The 25,333-nt window shown below is 38.5% G+C and overlaps 2 protein-coding genes across 3 annotated transcripts in view; both read right to left on the bottom strand.

Annotated features, from left to right (window-relative positions):
* Positions 1-900, bottom strand: part of LOC127630454 (glutamate receptor ionotropic, delta-2-like) — a 560,225-nt gene extending 559,325 nt beyond the window's left edge. For both annotated transcript variants that reach the window (XM_052107985.1, XM_052107986.1), the window contains exon 1: positions 164-900. In XM_052107985.1, the coding sequence (XP_051963945.1) occupies positions 164-251 (88 nt within the window). In that variant the 5' untranslated portion in view covers positions 252-900. The remainder of the gene's footprint in view (positions 1-163) is intronic.
* A 12,838-nt stretch (positions 901-13,738) lies between these two features.
* Positions 13,739-25,333, bottom strand: part of LOC127630441 (serine-rich coiled-coil domain-containing protein 1-like) — a 118,490-nt gene continuing 106,895 nt past the window's right edge. The window contains exon 10 of the mRNA XM_052107960.1: positions 13,739-19,199. Within this exon, the coding sequence (XP_051963920.1) occupies positions 18,687-19,199 (513 nt within the window). The 3' untranslated portion in view covers positions 13,739-18,686. The remainder of the gene's footprint in view (positions 19,200-25,333) is intronic.

The raw sequence follows: 25,333 nt of genomic DNA on the forward strand, positions 1-25,333 counted from the left end.
ATGGACATTACATTGATCGTCTGTTGATGCCACATTTTTCAAAGTAAAGTGAATGGACAATTCATTGCTTTTATCAATGTGAAAATAATACAAACGTGAGAAGTTATAATGAGCAATCACTATCTATCTAACCCTAACCATCGTATCAGAGATCCGAACTTACCTATGTGAATAATTGAATCGGGGAGCACAGGCTCCCACTCCAGACTCCAAAATGTGATAAGAAACAATACTGCCGGGAAAACTTTCATCTCGGTTAAAATCTATTCTCCTTGAAGGTGCGAAAAGATGTTAAAGCGACGATAGTTTTAAATCCTGTGCAGTGTGGCTGGTTGGCCTCCTTTCAAACTGCTCTCTGTCGGTGCTTTATTTTTTATTTAATTGTTTTGGCTTGGATGTGGTTCACTTGAGGGCGAAATCTTCAGTAACCTGTTTGGAGATTTCCCGAACCCGTCAAAACATCCCGATGCTCCAATCAAATGCTCTTTAGCGAATCCAAATCGATATCAGACAAAGTTAAAAATGTGTCTCATACTGGTCCTTTTATTTCTCCCGTCTGGCCGAATAAATCGGGGTTCCGTGCGCTAAACACGACGCATCTCAGCATCCCCGCGCGCGACTGGAATGAACATAACTTCCTTTTGCGCTGATGCAAAATTAAAAAAAAAAAAAAAAAAACCCACCGGTTTCCCTCTCTCAGTCACGAATGTCGCCGATATGTGAGTTAAAATTCAGTTGAAGAAGATTTTTTTCATTGAGCCCTTATTCCGATGCAGTGCTGCGGAGAGACGGGACTTTTCTACGATAAAAATGAAAGGCTCGTGATGCGGAATCTCGAGCTGTGATGAGTGGGAGGAGGCCCCCAGGATAGATGCGACTATACGAGCAGCAGCATCAGTACCCGGCGCTGTCCAGAACGGAATTAACACAGAGGAAAGAGAAACGAAGAGAGATGGGGGCGGGGAGTTGACAGAGAATGATCCACAAAAAAGTGGGCGGAGCAGGTAGTTTCATGATAATGGTGAGGGCTCATCTGTAAGACTTTGACGCCTCCCTTGTCCGGCAACTGACAATCTTTTAAGTCGGCAACTGAGATTAATTTTCTAAAACAAACAGTTTTTGTTGACGAAACTATGTGCTAGTTATGTCTGAAAGATGACAAGTATTGTCTGCTCCCAAGCATTTCTTTTTTTTATCTTAGAACAAAAGAACATGTTCAATGGGATCACTTTTTTTTTTTTTTTTTTTTTTTTTATGCTTTTCAAAAGTAATTTTGATGACAGTCGCAAACTGGATTTGCTCTGCTCATTGAGCACAGAAATATGCAGCCTACCCTCTATATCCATCAAATGCACCCTGCTCTGTTTGGATCATTTGTGTCTGCTTTATGGCATTGGTTGTGTCTGCATTATGGCAGAAGTTCATTTATGATGAGGCAGATAAAACAAAGCAGTTCACGATTCTGTTTGTACTTGTACTCTTCAGATTTCATTTTCATCTTTATTTATTTGCAACCTTAATGAGATGTGCTGGCTCTTTCTTCCTCAAAGAGACTTCCATGAGCTGTCAATCGCACAGAGTTGACAAAGAACACTGTCTAATATAAAGCCAAGAATGTTATTACACCTCTTGGAAGATTGTTTTATCAGGTGACATTCTAGCCGTTTTTTAAATGTCACAACTCATGACCTATCAATTCTAAGTTTGTGTGGCTTGACTTCAATGACCGTTTTATCCATTCAATTACATTGTTGATTTTAAGGTGACCCAGCAAACTCAAAGGATTATAGGAGATGGGAATATGGAGTCATTGTCTCAACATCTATATCAAATCCACAGATAGACAAATCGATGGCTCATTAAACTTGAATTGGATCACACGTGAGACAAAAGGGGAGGAACAGAATTACAATGCATCCCAGCAGAATAATACAGAGGTCAATAATAGCAACTATTCCTTCTAAAAGTGCACATCAAATTTAACCTATTGCATTCAGGCAGTTGATGCCATTACTAGAGTACAATAGCTGTCCATTTTAGATGCATGTAAAGACGTGGGATTCTTCTTGATGGGTTTCTATTTACCTTTGACTCTGACTTTATCCTCCCATCTTTTAGCAAGCATAAATATTGATAAGCCTCTTAGTGGATGCCATGTAAACGTAGTACATGGGAATGAAACTGGTGTAAGAATGTTGTCATGCATGCTGTCACATGAAATCTGCACTGTCACTCGAGATTAGCTTCAGTGTTTTGTTGAAGAACAGTCCTTTCTGTCACACTTTTGCAACTCAAAATGAATGCAGCATTTGGTAACCCTTTCAAACTCTTAGTACTACTCCATGAAATATCTTCTTTTCCTAAAAAACTTAAGTAACCAATTTCTATTCTCTTAGACTTTCCACCCAAGCACATTTCCAGGCTGATCTCATGAAAATTAAGTGACTGTGAAGACACTTCTGCAAAATTATATTATGTGATTCTGTACACATATCTCGGCAGTTCCGAGCTGAATTAAATGTTAAATGTTTTTAAGGTGAATGCTCAATTGAGTCTTAAATTAACAAAACCTACCTGCCTACTCTTAACCTTAGACCTATACTATAGTGTCATAAAAAACAATTTGACATCAAAAGAGCATTTTCTGAAACAACCAGGTAATTTTGTGGTGGTTCTACGACACTTTTGGCTCATGTGTCGACTCGTGTGCTCTTCAGGACGTTTTGCATTGCTAGTGTATCGCACTATTTGTCGAGCTACCGTGCAATGTTTTTGCACTCGAACAGTCTGGTAAATGTAGCGAGTTAAGTAATGCAAATATTCAGATATTTCCTTACACTGTCATACACTATAGTAAAAGTGTTTTGATGTCATAAGTTAGTATTGTGAGAGAAACAGGCCGAGAGTAATTGTTTCTGAATTAATAATTCAACATTTTATTCATAATTTGTGTGAAAGTGGAAAAAAGTTATTGTTGTTGTAGTGCCTCTAGTATTTATTTTACCAGGAAACTTACAATGACTAACGTAAAAATATTTTTGCAAATATGTAGGGTGGGCCTCAATAAAAATGGATGGGCCAAATATTCGTCCACATTTATTTTATATTGTTTTACAAAATGTTCCTTAACAACAGAGGTGGTGCATTCAAACAGTTCTTTCACACTTTCAGAAATCAGAATTTATGCATTATTTAAATTATTTTATAAATAAATTTGAAGTCAAAGAATAATCTGTAATATTCTGGGTGGGCCGTGTCTAATTTGGGTGGGCCTTGGCCCAACCTTGGCTTTGCTACTGACTGTAATAATATAATAATGGGATTTAATGAGACCAGGCTGCTCATTTATCACCCACTGTAGAACATTCCACACTAACAGAGCGAGCACATTCATTCATAGCTCACCAACACTGTGATTTCTGAAAATAAATTATTTATCAGCAAGCAAACAGAATGATTACGGGGTCATGTCCACACAATGTCATGCCTTTAGACTGACTGAGCAAAGTTAGTGTTGATAAATGGATAAGGAGCACTTTAGAAGATGTTGTGGAGTTGTTCAGACAACAGCAGCTGTCCTGATATTCGCAACCCAGTCTCATGAACAACAACAACAACAGTGTGAGTGTATAGGTGGGAACTACATACTGTTAATAGCAGGTTGCTTTTAGTTATATCTTATGCATAGCTATTGATATTTTCACATCAAGTAAAATATAAAGTTGGTAGATCTACTTTCCCAAAATATTTTTTCATAATTAGTGAAATAGACTTTAATATTTGAACTGAAACCTAGACAGTGCTGGCCAGCACCTGCTATGCATATTTATTTAGATCCAGATTATTAATTGAGTTGAGACCTTCAAGTCTGATAGACTGCATAAGAATCAGCTTCTAAAGCCACTGTCAAAATGAAGAAAGAGCACTTAAACTTCTATATGTTACAGCATATGCATTATTGATAGCACTACCTGTGAGCGATATCCAGTGAGCTGTCAGGCCACTAAATAGCTGATCACTGGCTCAAATAAAGGCCAAGAACTAAAACACACAATTGCAACTTTTTTTTCCTGCACTCTTGGCTGAAAATCAGCCCCATTACTAAATAGCATTAACTGCTCATAAATGGAATGAAATAGCTTTGTGATTTGTGGCTGTTATGTGTAATTTGCTGCCTGGGCATAAAAGTTGGTGGATCAATTTTTAGCTATTTGCTCCCTCCAGAAAATGTGATTCCATTGACAAAACCTGCATGCCAGAGCCTGGTCTTTGCTAGACTAAGAAGACAAGTGTTTCAGAAGACATCATAAAGTAGTTGTGATCTATAAATAAGAGCTTGTTCATTCACAGTGGTAAAGGAGCTGTCCACTGCATGAGGAGGAGGGGAACTACAACTGAGTCTGGTTGTTTCGCAAGAGTGCTGCTTTGCTTTTCTGTCAAAGGATGGCTGTTCACCTTCAGCAATTCAGTTTAGATATTTCAGCACATGAAAAATGAATGGCTTGTCCAAGATTTGCATCTATTGACTGATAGATTGCTAAATATTGACGACATGCACTATGATGACAAAATAATACTGACTAATAGTCTATTGTGCAACAGCGCCATTGCAACATGAAAGTAGTACCTCTTCACAAACAGCAGAGGTCTCCCTTCTATTTGAGCTGCCTGACATTTCACTTCAATAAAGGAATGCTTTGAAGTAACTGAAGATTTGATGAGGGAAAAGAAAGTAATGAGACTTTCAGGATGTAACACTTTGATTTTCTGATTGGAGAAGGAAAAACATTACATTCAAAGTATTTTGCAAACACTACTGGGTTTAAACATAAATGGTTTGCTTCAAAACTTATATGAATGTATGGTAATTAACTTGCTCCATGGGAAGAGATGTCACATTTTTGATAATATTGTCATTTATTAAAAATTGACAGGTCTAGTTGTATAGGGACTCCATAAAGAGATGGTGTTGCAGCATGTGGTTTTGTGCCAAGTGTTTCGGTCAATACGTAGGTGGAGTAGTCTGAATGAAGATGAGTTTAAGGTTATTTACTGTTGCCGCATTAGGTCTCAGACACTCTTTAGATCAATCACTATCTGTCCTCAGAGGATGAGAGAGAAAGAGAGACTCCAATCACACAATGCCACGGCACCTTCAGTGTCTCTCCCTTCTTCCCACACACCCCCATAGGTCAAATAAATGATCTGCGGCAAGCCTCCAATAAGTTATGGCCTCTGACACAAGAGCAAAGACGTTTGTTTCACTGGAACCAATACTGTCAGTTTAGTCTCCTGAAGCGCATCATCAATCTGAGCTCTGATATTTGCTAAGAATACCATTCCTCCATATATTAAAATCATTTCCTCCTGTCATAAAGTTGGCTTGCATTTTTCAAGGGCACCAAGAAGTGTGGTTAATTGCTGAGCTAGAACAGAATGTGCCCCTTTGTGACAGACTTGTCTCCCCCTGGGGTTCACCAACCACAGGGCCAAAGGGGGCCAAAAGATGCAGTCCACCTCCTTGGCACTGCCCTTTAGTGGAGTTTGCCTCGCATGATTAATGGGACACCTTGCATGTGATTGACTCTGGCACTCTCTGTGCATGTTGCCTGGAGTCACGCCTTCAAAGGTATGAAAAACTCAGACCTACAGTTGGGACCCTAGATCTGGTTCTGTTCCACTTTTTAAAATATGCCTGACATTTTTAATTAACATTAACGAAGTAATAAATGCTGTAAACAAAAAAAATGGTTGTTAGTTTATGATACCTATTTTTTAAGAATATGTTCTTGCCATTGGTGGTAACAAGCTGCTAAAGGCAGTAAATTCAATAAGAATCACATTTCATATTTCCAAAATTTCATCCGATGATGCTGACCTCCTAAAAGAATCGTTAATGGATTCGTTAAGGTACCAGAATCATTTAGAAGAACCGGAAACAACAAATGACTTACAATTCCCATACCTACTTCATCCAAACAACTAATTTTACACATGTGTTCCAGAAGCCCAGCATATCTGGCAACACCCTCACACCCTAAAGAAACTGTACTACACACCAAACTTTCAACAAGCTAATACCATTATTTCCTTTCATGCTGAAAGGAAAGAGATGTCACATGTATCTGACGTCCAATTTTCATTTCACTTGTGAGAATAATTGACCATTTTGCCTCTTGAGTGTAAAAATCCATCAATTCCCACCGTGATCTCAATGCAGAGTCAGGCATTTTCACTGAGCTGTTTTCTCCAAATGTGTTTGTATATTGTGTCAAACTGCTTCTCCCTCCCCTTCAGCAGGGTGACTGAGGACTTGGAGAAAATGGGTCACACATTCATGTATTTCAAAATTGCAGCATTTTTGGGGATAAAGAGGCAAATGCAGTGATAATTTATTTTGCCTCTTCAACAAGCAGATGAAACACAATGGTTCCTCTTAATGCCCAATTGGAGGTGGTGAACTCTGATGCAGTTACTTAGAGAAAGGATTCTTAAGGTTGCTGTAGTAAGACTTGTGTGAGTCTATAGTATCACTGCAGGTTTTAACACCTCTCACTTTCATTCAGGTGATAAAGGGAGGCTGAATGATTGCTTTTCTGGCTGACTGACCCTGAAAACATAGGCATACATAGTGAGTTGAAATGAAGTGTACTGTCTAGAGGTGGATGGGGATTGAAATGCTGAGTACCAGAGAGTTGATAAGAACCATTTGCTTGGACAAAATGTCCATGGAGACTTGAAGTGAGACAGCTGAGAAAAAAGAGAGAGAGAAAGGGATGAAATGGGAAAAAGCTTTCAAATTAGCATTCCCATCCATTCATCACAAAGGCAGTTGCTCAGCAAGGCACTAGAAATACGCAATTTGAATTCGGCATGTTTCAGATACAGTTATTTTGTACAATCAAACCGGTGTGATTACACTAGGCTGGGCATAGACACGTACGATCAAACTGGTGTGATCTGCATTCACGTTGCTGTTTACCAGCAAAATCGGTTGTCATAATGTCTGAAGCGGTAGTCATAATGAACCAGCTGTTTGTTCAAACAGTTTTTCAACATCACAAGTTTTTCAGCATCACAATATTTTTATGTTTCAAACTTTAAAACTATCACTAAATAAAAGTAAAATGCTGTTACCGTTGGAGTGCACTGTTTAGATGCAGCGCTACAGTCATGTTTTCTAACATCAAAGAATATACAAACTAGTCAGTGTACGCAAGCCTTCTACCATTCCGTCTGTCACACCACTTCCGGGGCTGGGAGAGTGGAAAGGCTAGGGTTTTTTAATCTTCTATGCTCTACCTTTTGCATGTGTCTATGACGATACAAACTTACATTCTGATTGGATGATGGCACCACAGTCCCAAGACCTTCAATAAGTATCCTTAGCTGTGGCATCAGATGCAGTATACTGAGGAAATGTCATGCTTTTTCCACTGAACAAAATCTACTGTAATATAATCATTTTTGAATTATATTATTGAATGATATAATTATTTTACATTAAGAAAACCCAACTAAATAGTGTAGTTAGTTACATCCTTAACCATAAACCATCATAATCATGCTAAACCTTGACCCTTTGGGAAGGAGGAGAGGGTGAGAGAAAAGAGAGGGAGAGAGAGGGTTATTTCTGTTAAAATGATTACTAGAGAAAAGTTTAAAGGAGAGGCTGAGGGGCCTACTCTGGGAGATGATTAATGGTAAGGACTTAATTGAAGCAGGTTGGAACAAGTGGGCACCAGCAAGATGCCATATCTGTTGCACTGTCAGAGTGACACAGATTAAAAGTAAAACACAAGAGTCCATGGGTCATCACTATCGCCAATATGCACAGGTACTCTCTACGGCAATGCCTCACAGGAAACCAGTACAACTGCCAGGCTTCTCAGAGAAACTGCATTGCACAAATATCATCTTTCAAAGACAGTACTTTTGTCCCCATTCCAGACAAAATGCTGCTTTCTTATGGGGCTTTTCCACTGCACTGTACAGCTCAAAACGACTCTGTGGATAGTACCACGTACTTTTTTGTACCACCTCGGTCGAGGTTCCAAGCGAGCCGAGCCGATACTAAATGTGAGAGAATCGTCACTACCGTCGTCACTGGATTTGTGACATGGGACATCAACTCGCTAGTTTTAAAGTTAGCAACAGCGATAGCAGTATCATTTGTTCACGTGACTTTTGAATTGTAAAAAGAAATGGCTGTGCACAAAACCACACCGTGGTCAATAAACGAGCTGCAGATGTTCCTCTTGTTAGCGACAAACAAAATGACACCAAATGAAAAAGTCTTTCAGGAAGTGTCTCAGCTGTTGGCCGCACAAGGCTACCACCAGACCTACCAACAGTGTAGGGAAAAGTAAAAATATATTTTTTAAAGTGACTACAGAACCATCAAGGACCACAATAGCCGAAGTGGTTCAAACAGAAGAAAGTGGTAGTGGTTCGACCAAATGGACGCTATCTATGGCAATGATAGGGAGAGTGCCCTGGATTCGGCCACAGCGTTATTGGAGTCCACGATGGAGGATGGTACGTTTTGTTATGTTAACTCTATATTCTGCTTGAAAGCTTTACTTTATTTAGTTGACCAGCTACTGCTTGTTTTTAAAACAACCAGGCCAATTTAACTGTTACACTTGTGTAAAATCACCATGCAACAACTGCTTTATGCAGCACAATGAGCTAGTAGCTAACAGATAGCGGCCGTGTTATTGTTTATGGTCATAAATGTTTGTGTCACCTTTAAGATGATGTCATGGCAGTAGAGGCGGCACAACTATGACGATCAGCCTATAATCCCACCCACGTTGAGGTGGCACTAACTGCAGTGGAAAAGCAAGCTCAGAAACGTAAAGCTAGCAGATTCTAGTAGTTCACCAAAAAATAAATAAAGTCATAAATTACCCTCATGTTCTTTCAAACCTGTTTCAGTTTCACATTCTCACTTTTTTACGAGCCCTACAGATGCTGAACAGATGAGACGCCAGTTTGACACTTCAAGAATAGTGAAATAAAGCAAACATTTCAGCACATTTTCTTTGAATGTTCGGTGCTCATAATCAATTTGTCTTTAATTGCCTAAGATATGCATATGTGCTGACAACATTTCTGTATCAACTGTGGTGATGATTTGACCGCACACCACACAACTAAGCAATTTATTTAAAAACATTTCATTGAAATAGATGCTATCAAATGTGCACCTAAATGGTGCAATCCATGTTAAGCAAAGCAATGTAACTAAACTACTGCCAGAAAAGCTTAAACACACACTCCGTTCCAGACAACTGATGACGGCTGAATGTTGTTGCATTCGCCATTGAGCATTGTTAAACTTATTACTGATTACAGAGGCTCGCTCCTACAGACGCTGAGTTTTGCACAGAGAGTGCTCTGGTATTTCAGATTGCGAGGCAGTTTGATCAAAAATCAATTGAAGGGCCTGACAAAGATGATTGGCGGGCCAGGTATGACCCGTGGGCCGCCAGTTGACTAGCCCTGGGCTATAGCCTCTGGCGTAAGTCGCTAGTGTGACTCTTGAGGCCAGGGTAGTGAGATTTACACATTGCACAGCTATCACGTACCAGCTGGCTCCCGTTACACTGACAAATATACTACTTTCATAGCAGTCAGATATTATGAGTAGTTTCAGTAGGAGCTGTTGAAGATAAAATAGGTCAAACACCCCCATCAAAGACTTGGGACCTTGAGAACAGAGGAAGGTATTAGTCTGGATTGATGTAGAAAGGGGAGACCAGATACTGGGCTAAACCGGCTGAGGCATTTATCGACCTGAATCTATAGCAGCAACAACAAACTGCCCTGAGGTCTGCAATTTTGGGTAATATGTAATGCAGCTTTGCAGGTGTTAGAGAGGCTTCACACTCATTGCTGTGGTGTTGCTGCAATCAGGGGCGGAGCCAGGAGTTTTTCAAAGGGTGGCCAGGCAGGGGCAAGCATTTAGTCTGTTGTGGCACAGAAGTGTTCGGTCAGCATTTTTATATCGTCAGACTGGGGGGGGGGGGGGTAAAATGACACCCCAGATTGAGAGGTTTGGTGACCTTGGTGTGTGCACATGTTAAGTTTGTACATCTGTACAAAGATGATGTCACATCTAAAGAGCTAAATTGTGCAAATAAAAACAGCAATTGCGAGGGGGGTGGCCAGTGGGGTGGCCAGGCTTCGGTCCATTGTGGCCACAATGGTTTGTGAGTCCTGAATGTGAGCAAAACTGTGAAAGACATAGGCTATTCACAGCTGAAAAGACACTCTCTGATGGAAGATGCAAATGAATGTGGCTCCATGGGAGGGAAAACAACAACTCGTGAATGTATCCCAACATGCATCTCCTCACATAAATATGATCATAGTTTCATAGTTTTTAAAAACACTGTTCAGTATTGTCTAGTAATGCTGTTATCAGATATGAAAATGCTTCAGTATGTCAGTCAGACAAGGCCTATAGACCACAAAATTGATAAACATTAAGAAAAATGTATGGCAGCAAGTGGGGAAAAAACTGCCACGGCACTTTGGGGAGGGGAGAGAGGAGAGAGAGTGAAAGACAGATAGAGAGAATGAGAGTCATCTGAATCTCTTACTCGCTATGAGAAGCCTGCTGATAATCGCTGAGAGCAAATGAGCCCAGAGTCCCTGCTGTCCTCCCATGATGAAACATGTTCAGAACATCAGAACATCAGTTCTGATTATTCCTCATATCGCTGGGTGAGTTCCAATCTGAGACGCATGCTATCAAAGTGAGCCGATATTATATACCATTCCTTCATGAGCATTACTGAATTCCTTTTATAGAGGAAGAAGCTGACAGTTAAAAGGAATCTTCCATCACATTCTTTATCTCCGGGAAAGGAATAATAATCAAATTTATCTGCCATTACTGGCACCCTCCATTTGTTTAGCTGGTGCAGAGAGCTGTTTGAATATGAAGTGGGGAGAAAAGGATTGTAGACTAGTGGAGGTGTGTTAAACCTTGTTTCATCCAGAGTAGATACTCAACACTGGTGCTGTTTGATCAACAAGCCAAACATTGATGTGTCAAAGCAGATGATGCCAATAATGATTGAGAAGCTGCTTGACAAGCTTGGCAACGTATAAAGATACAATACTCCCTTTCCCACCAGGAGCAGTGCGGGCTGTTCTATGTCGTCTCCTAGTGCTTTGTTTCATTCCTTAGTTGTCGGACAGAAAGCATCGCCCTGTGGGGAAAGTAAGCTGGCGAGCCTGTCTCTTCTTGGTTCCAAGAATGGCTCAGCATGTCAGTGTGTCTGGGTAGGGTGAGTGTAGAGGGCATTGCTTTGGGCACCATAGGGAGACAGGCATCCCAGTAGGTGCAGTGTGCAGCAGGCAGAATTGTTGGCCCACTAAGACCTTCCGAGTTTGGGGGGCATCAACACAGTGTGTGTTTACTCTCACTGGCAAGCCATTAGCCCAAAGTCTATTGAACAAAAATGTTTGTGTAATAAAGAGTAGCAAGTTTTATTATGGGTTAATGGGTACATTTGCAAATATTTATGCTATAATTTCCCTTAATCATTCTTTCAATATATTCCCAATATACATTTCTACCTTATTGGGTAGAAAAACAAAACAAAAACAAAACTTAAACCTTTCTAAGATGGTTTGCTGGTCTCCCAGCAATGTGTGTTGGCAGGTTTTTGGGAACTTTTCAGGCTGATAGACCAGCTGGCTAAACAGCTAGGCTGGCATAGCAAAGCTGAGACTAGCCTGAACCAGCATAATCCGGTCCCGCAGGGATGACTAAGAAATTTACAGTTAGCTCATTATTATATTGTTCAGTTTACCAAAGGGCTTGGCTGTGGCAAGACAAAATAACTCCTATAAAATCACAAATTAAGTATTTCTGTTGTTGTTGTTGTTAGTGTGATTTATGTGGTACTCCACACAAATGAATTAATGTCTCCAGTCAGAAGTTTTCTATCACAGGATATCTATTTCTTTGTTTATTCCAAGACAAGTAAGTACTATATTAATACAAATGACTACTTTATCACATTTTCTGTGTGACAATGGTGAATTATCAGTATTCAATATGCGTGTACACATACATATTATATATGCTATTTCTTACTGAAGGTTGCACTGATGTTTCAAATATTGACTTGAATTTCATTTGACATAGCCATTTCATGTAAAGCAACATGGAAGTAAACTATAGCAAGTGTAACACATGAACAATATCATATGGCTATTGTCACTACTGTGTACTACTGAAATGATAATGAAGTGTTGCATCTACAGTATTTAGACTCAAAAAGTGCCAACGAAATTACATATGTGTAGTTTATGTGTTATACTGTATGTAGCTCAGTATGTTTTTGACAGCCAGTTGTGTCTCATGAAATATTAGTGTGGAGGAAATTAATCCTGTTCTATATTTTTTGCATCATCTCTTTGATATCTGAAATATAGAACATAAAAATATATCAGAATATATGCTATTCTATTATTGTTTAATTGTCTTGAAAATGCTTTGAAGATTTGACACCATCTGGTAATTTTGTAAATCCATTTTTGATAGATATACTTGCCAGGTTGCTAAATACCCGTGGTATGTAATAATTTTTAGCAACTTTCCTGTGCATTTAAGGATTAATGCATAGATAATCATCAAGTGTTTTTATCTGAAATGCAGGTATACATCCAAGTAAGCTATGCAGAAATGTGCCCCGTCAATACATTGCATCTCCTTTAAAGATATAAATGTATATTAAATCTCTTCATCTGGTGAATATATACAGTAGGATATAAATACAAAAATGCCATCCATTTTGATTTAAAAACATATGACTATTTATGGACCAATGCATGACCCATGAAAATCGGCAGATTCATAATTTATCAGCTTTTTCCACCACCTTAGTTATCGTATTGGCAAAATCCAATATCGGTCAACCTCTATCTTCAATGGCATGCAACATAAAAAGCCTTATAAAACTCCAAGATCAAATACATTTTTTACAGTTAGTGTTTTCTGCAGTTTTTTAAGAGATTATTTTTTTTATGTTTGTCAACAGAATGTTGAACACCAGATCTAAAAACAGTCCAGTCCTGAGGAGGCCAAGTCTATCCCCCAGAGCTATATTTTCATTCGCATCAAAAATTAAATGTGGTGCTACTCTGAATAAGGTCTATGACCACTAAAAATGACACCTTCAAGAAACAGTATGAAAAAGAGGCACTCAAAAAATCAAACAAAAACCCTGTAGAAAATCACTTCTGGCAACAGTGGACACACAAGATTATTGAGATTTTCAAGAAGGTGTCATACATAACCACATCAATTTCATGAAAAAACAGATGAGCAGTGACAGAAAAACACACCCCGTGCATCAAAGCACAGCACACACCCACACCGAGACAACAAACACTTGTCATTCCCCGATGTGTGCGGTACTGGCTTCCCTCCCTGCAGAGCAGTGCAATTACTTTTGCCCAGAAGTTGAAGGTCTCTCTCTCTAGCCTCCTTTTAGCTGGAAAAAAAACTTGTTATGGATGAATAAGAGGAACAATATATGCTGTGCAACCTGGATAGTTGAAGTGGACTGTGAAGCTTGAAGAAGAAATCAGTGAAAGAGTGTGATTTAGACAGGAGCTTTTGAGCCATATAGTCTGATGCAATACACTACAGGCAACACAATAAGCAATTTCCAGAGGATGTTTTGAGAAGGAAGATGTTTATTTTCCCTCTTCACCAAGAAGCAAAGGCAGGGCAGCATGCTGCCTAGTTTCCAGAGATGTAAAGTATACCCTGTACATTAAAAATTGTCAAACGTCAAGGAACAGGTATCCTAATTTTGCAAAGCTGGCACTTGAAAATAAATTAATAAAAACTTAATTAACAACAAGGCTTACATGTGTCTCTTTACAGGTAATTTATTTTCTTTTTCTTTAAAGAATATCTCTTTATTGAGAGTGAATATATTAAATTCAGTTAAAATAATAACATTGTCAAGAAAACCACGAGTGAGTGAAAAGATACAGTTAAAGGTTATTAAAAATCGTATTATGGTTTAAATCTCTTAAAAGTGCCATTTGTATGTAAACCCTATAGATATTGAAAAAAAAACAAGAATTTCAAAATTTCAAAGTGATGTACAGTAAGAAACAATTTTGACATCACCAGTATCGTAATGACAATTTTATGTGTTGATACAAAGAGCCCAGACAGACAAAATAAAAGTCTCAGGTGATAGTCATTTCACAATAGCACATAATAAATACCTTTTCAACGATGAAATGTGACAGCACATACAGTCATGTTTATGATCAAGTCACTTATTGACATTTGTAGAGATGTCATGAGTTCTGTACTTGCATGTACCCATGATCTCCCATATTCAAGTCCATTTTAACATACATCCTTCAAGTATCATGGCTCAAATGCGCAGTAAATAATAATAAGAATTCTTCAATCTCATAAAAAAATGGAGTTCGCCCCAAATGTAAAATTCTGTCATCATTTGCTCGTCCTCATGTTGTCCCAAACAAGCATGACTGTATGTCTGTCTTCCACTCTTTCCACATGATAGTGAACGGTGACTTAGACTATCGGTCCCTAAAATTCTGCCTTGCATCTTCTTTTGTGTTTCACGTAATAAAAAGAAGTCATACAAGTTTGGAATGACATGAGGCTGAGTAAATGATGACTGTGAGCTGACCCTTTAACATTCAACAGTCACAGACTGGCACCCATACAGAATTTAAACAGTATTGCTGACAACAGTGATCATGGGTTGAACTGTCTCAAAGTCTGAACAGCAGTGTCCGCTCCAATGAGGTCATTCTGAAATAACGCAAGACAAACACGTTCCCATTTGGTATCGATAACAGAGCATGTAATGGTGAGACTGCGCTAAAGGCTTTCTTTCCCTGGGCCTGATCACAGAGAGCTGGAAGTAGGTCTGGGAGGGAGACGTATAGAGAGAGAGATTGAAAGTGATGGTGCTCCCAACAGATTGCTGAAACTGGAGCAGTGGACCTCAGGGAGCAGACCTGCTGGATGGGACTGTGTTTCTTCAGGGTTTCCTTCTCCTCCGTGCGTCCTTGCTCGACCTCCTGATCTGCAAAGTCAGGTCAACACTGTCCCAATGTTACACCAATGTTGTCCCAACACTGCGGAAATTAGGCCATTCCTCCTTTCAACTTCTCTCCTCGGAGTGCATAAGAGGTTGTCTATGGTAGTTTTACATTTATTAATGTTATCAACATTTTTTTATAAAATTTTATTTGCCCCAAATTAAAGCCTCACCTATTTAAAAGTGTGCTTTTTAAAGAGTAAATCTCATAATGTGGTTTACTTCACTGCGTGGAGTGTTTTCTTTCTTTCTTTAAATCTAGCTGCCTTTAAAAAGTGACAGTTAACCCAAAAATGAAAATCATGTCATGATTTACTCACCCTCATGTTGTTACAAATTACTAGATTTTATTATTCTTCCACGGAAAATAATTTTGAAGAATGTTGACGCTGCTCTTTTTTTTTTTCCATCTAATGGAAGTGAATGGTGACTAAGCCATTCAGTCTGATCGCATGAAAATTGTGTGACTGGCAAAATTTTTGCAAAATGGTTTTATGCCAAGTATTATGGCAGTTCCAAAGTGAAATGTCCTCATGGCAATAAAAGAGAATTCAAATTTCTCCCAAACAGATGAGGTTATGGTTTATGCCCGATCAAGTTTCAAATGAGCAAAACCTCCTCCCTACCTTAGACCTAATCGATAGAGTCATAAAAAGAAAATAAGAGATGAACAGCACAATTTCTGAAGCAACCACATCATTTTGTGTTGCTTCTATGACACTTCTGGCTCAAGTGTTGACTCTCGTGCTCTTCAGGACTCGTACCCCATTCCTTTAGATGGTACTATCAGTTAAGATCCCGCACAATTTGATCGCACTCGAACAAGCTTGTGAATGTAGTTGGTTATGTAATGCATAAATGCATAATACTAAAATGGATCTCTTTACAAGTCATGCGCTGTATCAAAAGTGTTTTGATGTCATAAGACAGCTTTGTGTGAGGAAAAGTGTGAAAATTAAGTGTTTATGGATGTATTTATTTTACTTGTGATTTGTGAGAAAGGGAATAAAGTAATTGAGTGGTGGTGGTGAAGTGGGCTAAAGCAAATTACTGTTAATCAGAAGGTCGCTAGTTCGATCACACAGCCACCACCATTGTGTCCTTGAGCAAGGCACTTAACTCCAGGTTGCTGTGGGGGGATTTTCCCTGTAATAAGTGCACTGTAAGTCACTTTGGATAAAAGCGTCTGCCAAACGCATAAATGTAAATGTAATTGTTGTTCTAGTGCCGCATTTGACCAGGAAATTGCCGCAATATGTACAATGAGCCACGTAACCATAATTTTGCCAAACATCTCTTTTCGTGTTCCACAGAAGAAAAACATTGATACAGGTTTGGAACAACATCAGGGTGAGTTAATGACATAATTTTTCATTTTGGGTGAACTATCCCTTTAAGATCTGTCTCCAGCAAAGACAGTAGTGTTAAGACTTAAGGCTCTATCGCTGAATCCTCCACAAGGGCTGACAAATCTATTTTAACTTACAATCAGTATAATTTTTTTTTCTAAGCTTCTATTGTTGTTTACAGCTAAATGAAACAGAAAAAAATAAAGACAAAGCAGCAAGCAATTAGAAGAGGCTAATGAGTGCTAAACTCCCTAAAAGGGGTCTGAGAACACCATGGGCTATTCTCACTGGCAGCAAGAGTTTAAAGCACTCTCTCCAACCGAGGATTGATTTGACAATATATGCATGGGTCTTCGGTGTCATATTTGCCGGTGCAAAATAATGTGGAGGGGCTAGTTGTGTGACATACTTTTATAAAAATGACTACCATACTAATTAGACTTATTCTAACAATTGAGTCTATAATTGTGAGTCTAGAGAAAAAAGTCTTCAAAACTTTGAAATGAAACCCAATGAGAGCTTTCAAACAATGAGACAAGGGAGGACAAATGTTGACATCCTCGCTTTCACATACCTCTGAACTTCTTTGATACCTTGGAGGTCTTTTGAGTGAAACTATCACATGAACAGACCGTTTATCTAAAGTACATATTAGTGCAGCACGTACTATTTCTTTGAAAAAGACTTACAGTTGAAGTCAGAAGTTTACATACACCTAAGCCAAATACATTTAAACTCGTTTAACTTCCTGGCTGATTTCTTGAGATGTTGCTTCAATATATCCACTTAATTTTCCTTGCTCATGATGCCATCCATTTTGTGAAGTGCACCAGTACCACCCGCAGCAAAACTCCCCCACAACATGATGCTGCCACCCACATGCTTCATGTGTTCTTTGGCATTCAAGCCTCACCCTTTTTCCTCCAAACATAACGATGGTCATTATGCCCAACAGTTACATTTTTGTTACATTAGACCGGAGAACATTTCTCCAAAAAGATCTTTGTCCCCATGTGCACTTGCTATCTGTAGTCTGGCTTTATTTATGGCAGTTCTGGAACAGTAGCTTCTCAGGTTAGTATTTCATGTTATGATGATATAGGACTAGTTTTACTGTGGATATAGATACTTGTCTACCTGTTTCCTTCAGCATCTTCAAAGGACCTCCTTTGCTGTTGTTCTGGGATTGATTTGCACATTTCACATCAAACTTCATCTCTAGGAGACAGAATGTGTCTCTTTCCTGAGCGGTGTGATTGCTGCGTGGTCCCATGGTGTTTATACTTGCGTACTATTGTTTGTCAAGAAAAGAGGCACATAGTTAAAGGTAGGCCGTAAAATACATCTTGACAACATTTTCTGGAATTTACCAAGCTGCTTAAAGACACAGTTAACTTAGTTTATGCAAACTTCTAACCCACTGGAATTGTGATAATAGTAAATTAAAAGTGAAACAATCTGTCTGTAAATGATTGTTGGAAAAGTTACTTGTGTTAAGCACAAAGTAGATGTCCTAAACGACTTGCCAAAACTATAGATTGCTAATATTAAATCTGTGGAGTGGTTCCATTTTTTTTTTTAATGACTTCAACCTAAGTGTACGTAAACTTCTGACTTCAACTGTAAGTAGTGCAGAAGATGGATTGGTTGAGAAACTTAATATAGATGAAGACTTTCGAAACTCTTCGAAAAGTAGTAAAGTCTTTGTGAGTGGTTAAAGTCTGGTTGAGGTTTCAAGGAATATTTAACCCAAACATTTTAATTTCGTTATATTTTACTCACCCTCATATTGTTCCAAACCCATTTGACTTTCTTTCTTCCGTGGAACATAAAAGGCGATGTTAGGCAGCATGTTAAACTCAGTTATCATTCACTTTCATTGCATATTATTTCCATACAATTAAAGTGAATGGTGACTGAGATCGTCTCCTTAACTTCCCCATGGAAGAATGTAAGTAATATGGGTTTGGAACAGTATGAATGAGTAAATGAAAGAATTACAATATTTGGGTGAACGGTTGTTAAAAGGAAAAACAGTTGTTACTGTGCAGGGAAAATAACGGAGCACAAGTGGGTCTGAAGGTACTCATGGTCACTGAGAAACTGCACCAAGGTTAAGTTAATGTTGAGTTCATATGCATCTGAGAAATGTGTCAATGTTCAGTATCTGTGTGTGTGTGTGTATGTATAAGTGTGTTTCAAGAGGATTTTCTCAGCCATCCTGCTGAGCGAGAGCCTGTAGTTCAGATGTATGGAGAGAGTGTTGTAGAAAGACGTTATTTCGGCTGTACATATGTAAAGATAGAGGCCCACGGGGCGGCTGGCCCAGGCGGCCAGTGAAGGAGGACTGAAGTCTGGGAAGAGCCCCTCGCTCACTGCGGTATCCCCTCTCACTGTCTGAGGACAGGCTGCGTGAAGGACTGGCCTTGCTTGGGAGGCTCGTACTACTGCCAGCCACCGCTCGAGGGATCTGAGATGGCCCCGGGTGCTCTGTCTTCCGAGGTCCAGGTATCTCAGATGTCGGCGGCCCACCTTCAGCAGCTCTTCGCAGTGGCTCTCGCAGCCTTATGCCACCATGGCCCATGGACAGATTGCTGCAAGCTCGCTCCTCATATACTGCTGGCCGCTCTGGCATAGGTCGCACTGGCCTTCGCTCCCTCGTGAGGCTGCTGTTGCTGCTGAGAATGTTGCTGTTTTGGCCATTGGGATGACTTGGATGATTGGCCTGTTGAAACAAAAGATTGGAAAGTGAAGGGGAAGTGAACCTTAGGCAGAGTAGTGCTATATTGAATTTGAGATGGGAATAAAAACAAGGCTGTGTGAGGGACAGATGCACAGTCTGTTCAATGCGTTATATTGTTGTTTAAATTGGTGTTGATCATTCACAGCTGATGAAACACAAAAAATTTATCTTTCCAAAAACATTTAAGACTGTAAGTCTATCCCACACAGCTTTATTTCATCTACGTAAAAATCATTATGGCTACCCTGACTAATGTCTAATAAGTCAAGGGTTTTAAACTTTATAATGCCAAGGACCCCCAATTATGATCGTCCTCTTGCGAGGGACCAATTCCTAAAATATAAAAGGCAGCCATATATGTATAAAGACCTATTTATATTCTTTAAGGACAATGGCAAGAGTGGTATTACAAAAACAACATGTTGATAGCATAATTAAATAATTCACTTCTATGTAGTTATTTTACAAGCCAGAAGAAGAAAAAAATATTTAGAAAATATTTACTTCATTTTAAGTTCTAACCACTATTAGAGCATAGAGAAAGAAAACGTCATAAAATAAAAATTATGCCAAATCTGGTCAAATTCTCCAGACTCCCTAGCACCCCCTTACGGCCCCTGGGGTTTCACAGTCTCCAGTCTGAAACCCCCTAAATTAAACCACTTAATGAAAAAGCTTGCTTGGCTTTTTAAAATCTTTTCTACTTGTTTCTAGACCAACTGGAATATTGCCTTTTTTGGGAAGAGGAGGCCAAAGGCACACAATGTGGGGAGGTGGCACAAGAAACAAAGCCTGCGCAGAGGAGCTTGAGCCACCTGTTCATTTTGCACACAACACTGCCTCCTCCTTACATAAGACTCTCTAATACTCACAATATGAAATGAGTGCAGTACAAATATTGAACACAAAAAATAAATTAGCGGAACACTCGAGACTGATTGTTAGATTCATAACTCAAACTGTAACTCAGACTGAGCTGGCAGCCATAAAGTAATGCTCTGTTACTTGATGTTAATCGACACTTCACAAAGTGAAGAAATTGGCTGATTAAATGTGATGTGGCTAATGTAAGTACTTCAGCTGTGATGTGAAATTAAATAATAATAAAAAAAAAAAAGAGGCTGTAATTAAATTCTTACATTATAGAACAGACTCAGTGTGAGGCATGGATAGATGTACATACTAATGCAGGTGAAACGGCTCTGCATCAGTTGAGAAAGCATAATGGCCAAAACATGTGTCTTCGAAGCCAGTCATTTAATAGATCTAATAGTGCTGAACTGCTTTCAGTTTTACGACAGTAAGTCACCATTTGCGTATACCATATAAATGTATGTTATATACATATAAGTGCTGTCACAAAATTGTCTGACTTCTCTCTTATATGGTTTTACTTCAAATATACAATCGCTCAATCCAAAATGAATATTCATACCAAACATGTTGAAGAATAGCACACAAGCAGTCAGTCTATTAACTGAAAAGCAATTCATTTGGCATATTGAGGCATCTCCTCCACTGACTTCTATTGAAACAGAATTGACTCCCGTTTCCCGGTCAAGATTGCGGTACACAGTTTTTAAGCTCATCTTGCATTCATCTCACGCTATCAAAAACAGAGAACGTTGTGAGTCTTGTGGTGATGCTTTTGGGACTGAAGTTTGGATTTACAATGCCAATGTCCTTTCAAGTACGCTCTTTCCAGCATTCAGCCTTTGGATTCACATGCTAAAAGGCATAAATGCATCAGATGGTGACAGAGAGAGAAGTTTGAAAATGCACACACGCCTAGAGTCATCCAGTGTAAAACAGCGACTGGAGTAAATCAGACAGGTTTAACAATGGTAATGCATTTGGGTCTTTATTAGCTTGTGAAAAAGCAGGTTCTGCGCTAATGGCACACTTCTGTTAAAAGCCCCAGGCTGATTATATGCAGTAGGCTGGAAGTAGAAAGATACAGCCTACTCATTTTTCACACTTCAGCACACCTATAAACACACACGCTCACGCACATGCAACAAGCAACTGTTGCAAAGAGCCATGCTGTCTAAGCCGTAGGTAATGGATAGTATTCCCTGTGTATTATGTATAGTCCTAGACTGATGGCTTAGCCCAGTCTACAGATCTCTTATGTATTACTTTCAAGCAAACACAGCCCATTTTCACACTCTCAGTAAAATAATACATTTGGGGAAAGGAAACAATTTAGTGGCACTTCTCGTCAGTGACTTGACAGACAAGACGTTTTTTATTTTTTTCTGGGATCTTGTTAAATAAATAGACAAAATTAATCTCTCACACAGGAGCTTTTCTCGAATAAACACCATGATAGAGTGCCACAGCTTCTTTGAATCTGTGTGGCAACACCAGTTTTACAGTCGACTGTGCTGAGTACAGAGAGCATGCTATTCAATTTATCTCTCAGACACAAGCTTACATTAAATAAGAAATACACCTTTGTAATATCTTTCGATCAGACAACAACAGAAAGAGGGTAAAAAATATAATGTATGTTGGCGTACAGCGAGCCAATAACTTTTGTCACTGTCTCCCAAATGCCAGGCTCCATAATCAGCAAATGAGGGGCAGAGGCGCATGTTGTCTGCACATACTTCCTGAAACTGCATCCGCATGAGTCTTGGTTGAGATTAATAGATGCTTAAGATTGAGAGAAAGAGAGGAGGAGAGGAAGACAGAGGATAAAGTGACACATTTTGAGGGGTCTTAAAGACAAATGGATGTCCTTCTCGCCAGTGCTTATTAGAGTGATGATTACATACTGCCTCTAAATGATTTTAATGTGCTCATAGGATACCACGGCTGCCCCTATGCGCAGCACCCTGTGCCATGATGTGTAAATTTTAGTAATAATAAACCAGTAACTAATAAAATGTAGCATCGCTACTAACAGGAATAGTTAAATAAAAATTATAATTCTCTCTTCATTTACTCAGCCTCATGCCATCTCAAACTCATATGATATTCTTCTGCAGGGACATAAAAGCAGCTTAAAAGTAATCCATTTTGGTTTAATCCATGTCTTCTTGGCACATGCACACTTGCATGTTCACGTGAGGACCTAACGAATGTGCAATACAACTGGAAGTTCAGAAGTAAAACATATTGGTGAATTGGGTGAAAAACTAAGAAAAATGTCAATTCTAAAGTTAACATATCACTTCAGAAGAAATTGATTAAACCATGGATTAAATGGTAAAATGGTAAATGGTCTGCACTTATATAGCGCTTTTTTTAACCTTAGTGGTTACCAAAGCGCTTTACACTGTGTCCCAGTCACCCATTCACACACACACTCATACACCAATAGCGGCAGAGCTGCCATGCAAGGCGCATTATATTACTATAATGCTGCCTTTGTGCTTTTCTGAGCCAGAAAGTTTAGGACCCCACTAACTTAAACTGGGGTATACACCTAAAAACCCTTCAAAAATGTTTGTTTGTGTTCTGCAGAAGAAAGAAAGTCATACTCATTTGAGATTGTATTAGGGTGAGTAAATGATGAAAGAAGGACTTTTTGGGGTGAACTATTCCAATAACTAAATTTTTTTCAGTGGCATGCAGTACTTAAAGCTGTTTTCAAAACAAAGTCTCTTTTCTAGTAACAAGTATAGTGTTGCTTTATTTTGCAAATGCAACTGTATAGCCCATCTATACATATCTCTCTCATGTGAAGCATTGTGAAGTCAGATTTAATCTAATGAATCTGCTTGTTTGGGCATTAATTTAACCGATGAGTCCCTGTGCAACATTTTATTCATCATTTTATTTATCTAAGTGATATACAAAACAATACAATATTAATTAGAATTATGTTATAAAACATTATATTATTTAGTTAAATGCTGATGTTCAATACTATGTTTTTGACATTATGTAATTATGAGGTTTTTCAGTTTTATTTGAGGTACCGTGTTTAGTGTAAATCAATTGGTTAATGCAGTCAACTTTATTTAGATCATCATTGTTTTCGTGCTAGATAAATACAGCTCAGATTGGAAAAAAATGCATACATACAACATTTGATAGTTATATATAACCCTCTGGGGTCTGAGGGTATTTTGGGCCCTGGAGAAGTTTTGACATGCCTTGACATTTGTGCTTTTTTCAGTTGCTTAAAAACATATTAATGGCTAAAGTCTGATAACACTGTATTCAGCACAAACTGGGCTACAATAATATGTGAGCAACATGTATATACAGGTTTGTATTTTTGAGAAAATAACGTTTATGCATGGTTTTTGAAAAAACTAAAATGTTAAGTCACTGAAATAAGGTAATATAACACATACTAAACATTTGTCCACAAGCCTTTTGAGAACTGGATTTTGTAGCCTATAGTTTTTGCTACAAAACGATGTGAAAACCATCCTGATCACTCATTCATACAAAACAATATAGTAATTTAACTTTTGTAAGACAATTTTAGTGTTGAAAGTTAATATGCGAGGAGGCGTGAATGATCATGAATATGGATAGTAATTCACATGAGAGACAAATACCCCTCCCCTGGGCCTATCGAGGAATATATATTTTCTTTACATAAAGACTTTACTTAATTTTAGACCTACACTACCATTAAAAGAATTATCTTCTGCTCACCAAGACTGGATTTATTTGATCCAAAATACAGAAACAACATTGATATTCTGAACTCTTTTTACAATTTAAAAGAACAGTTTTCTATTTAAATATATTGTAAAATGCAATTTGTGATCAAAGCTGAATTTTCAGCATCATTACTGCAGTCTTCAGTGTCACAGGATCCTTCAGAAATCATTATAATATTCTGATTTTATAATATGGGCATATTTAAAGTGCATTTTACTAATTTAACCCTAACACATATTTGCAAGCACAAGCTTTGTTGATGATAATGAGGCATTATAAACACTAGATAAAATATAAATCTAAACATTCATATTATTTTTATATCATATTACATCTCATATTTTTATTATATAGCATTCAATTTAAATACCTGCTTTAGCTGAAACAGCATTTAAATGTAACTAAAACGTGCTTATTAGGACATATTTCAAATATCAATACTCTGAATCCTGGCTGGCAAGTCTGGAAACAGTCCCACTAGTAAAATATGTACATGTTTATATAAAATAGCATGTCAGCTAATGAAAACTAAATGACTTACTCGTCCGAAATTGTATCCTCGGCTGGATCAAGTCTCTCTTCAAAATACAAATGTTCATCGGAGTCCCACTCTTCATTTGAGGAAAATGTTAACTCCTGGAGCTTTCTCGCCTGTATATCGTTGCAAACGCGCAGAAACATTTATGAAATGTGTTTACAACCTCACTGTCGGGGGTGAGTACCATTTGCATTGATCGTCTCAGAACATTAGCATATGAATGGCGCGCTCTGCTGGTGGGTGGGATCACATTACAGATAATTAGATAGACCGGTAAAAACTGTACATCGCTTTGTTTCAAACAGATTGCATTGCAGGAGAATATTAGTTTTAAATTTGAATTGTTTTATTAAAAAGTAAACATTTTAAGCTTTCTTTAGACATATGTTTCATGTTTGTGTGATAAGTATTCACGTTGTTTCAGTTTTTCAGTGCATTTCAGATATATGCTCGTGAACACAGAGACTGCTGAAAGCTCACCCTTTTTATTTTCTTTATTTTACAAAAGCACAAGATTTTGTTGTTATTGTGAGTGTACACAAATAAAAGTAGACCTCTATTATAGTCTCTAATGATGGAGTATTTTAAGTTGTTTCCGCTGTAATGACGAAAATATCCAGCAGGAAGCGCCGGCGTGTCCGTCGACTGCAGAGGGTTAAGAAAGATAGTGCTTTCTTAAATAGCCACCAAGTTTCCAAGTAGCTTCCCCAACAATTGGTCATATGAGCCCAGCTCAACTGCAGGTGGATTAAAGGAAAGAAATGTCAGCAACAGAAAAGTCTGCACATTTATGCGTGCTGAAACAGTGATTGATGGAGGAAAGATTGATCGAAATTTGAGGGCTGAAAAAGAGGCTCCTAAAATACAAAGACAAAATGGATGGAAGCAAAAAGAAAAACTCAGACAGAGATAACGTGAAAAAGCATGCGGGTTGGGGCGCTCTGTTCAC

Source organism: Xyrauchen texanus, chromosome 37, assembly GCF_025860055.1.
Source record: "Xyrauchen texanus isolate HMW12.3.18 chromosome 37, RBS_HiC_50CHRs, whole genome shotgun sequence".
Classification (NCBI taxonomy): domain Eukaryota; kingdom Metazoa; phylum Chordata; class Actinopteri; order Cypriniformes; family Catostomidae; genus Xyrauchen; species Xyrauchen texanus.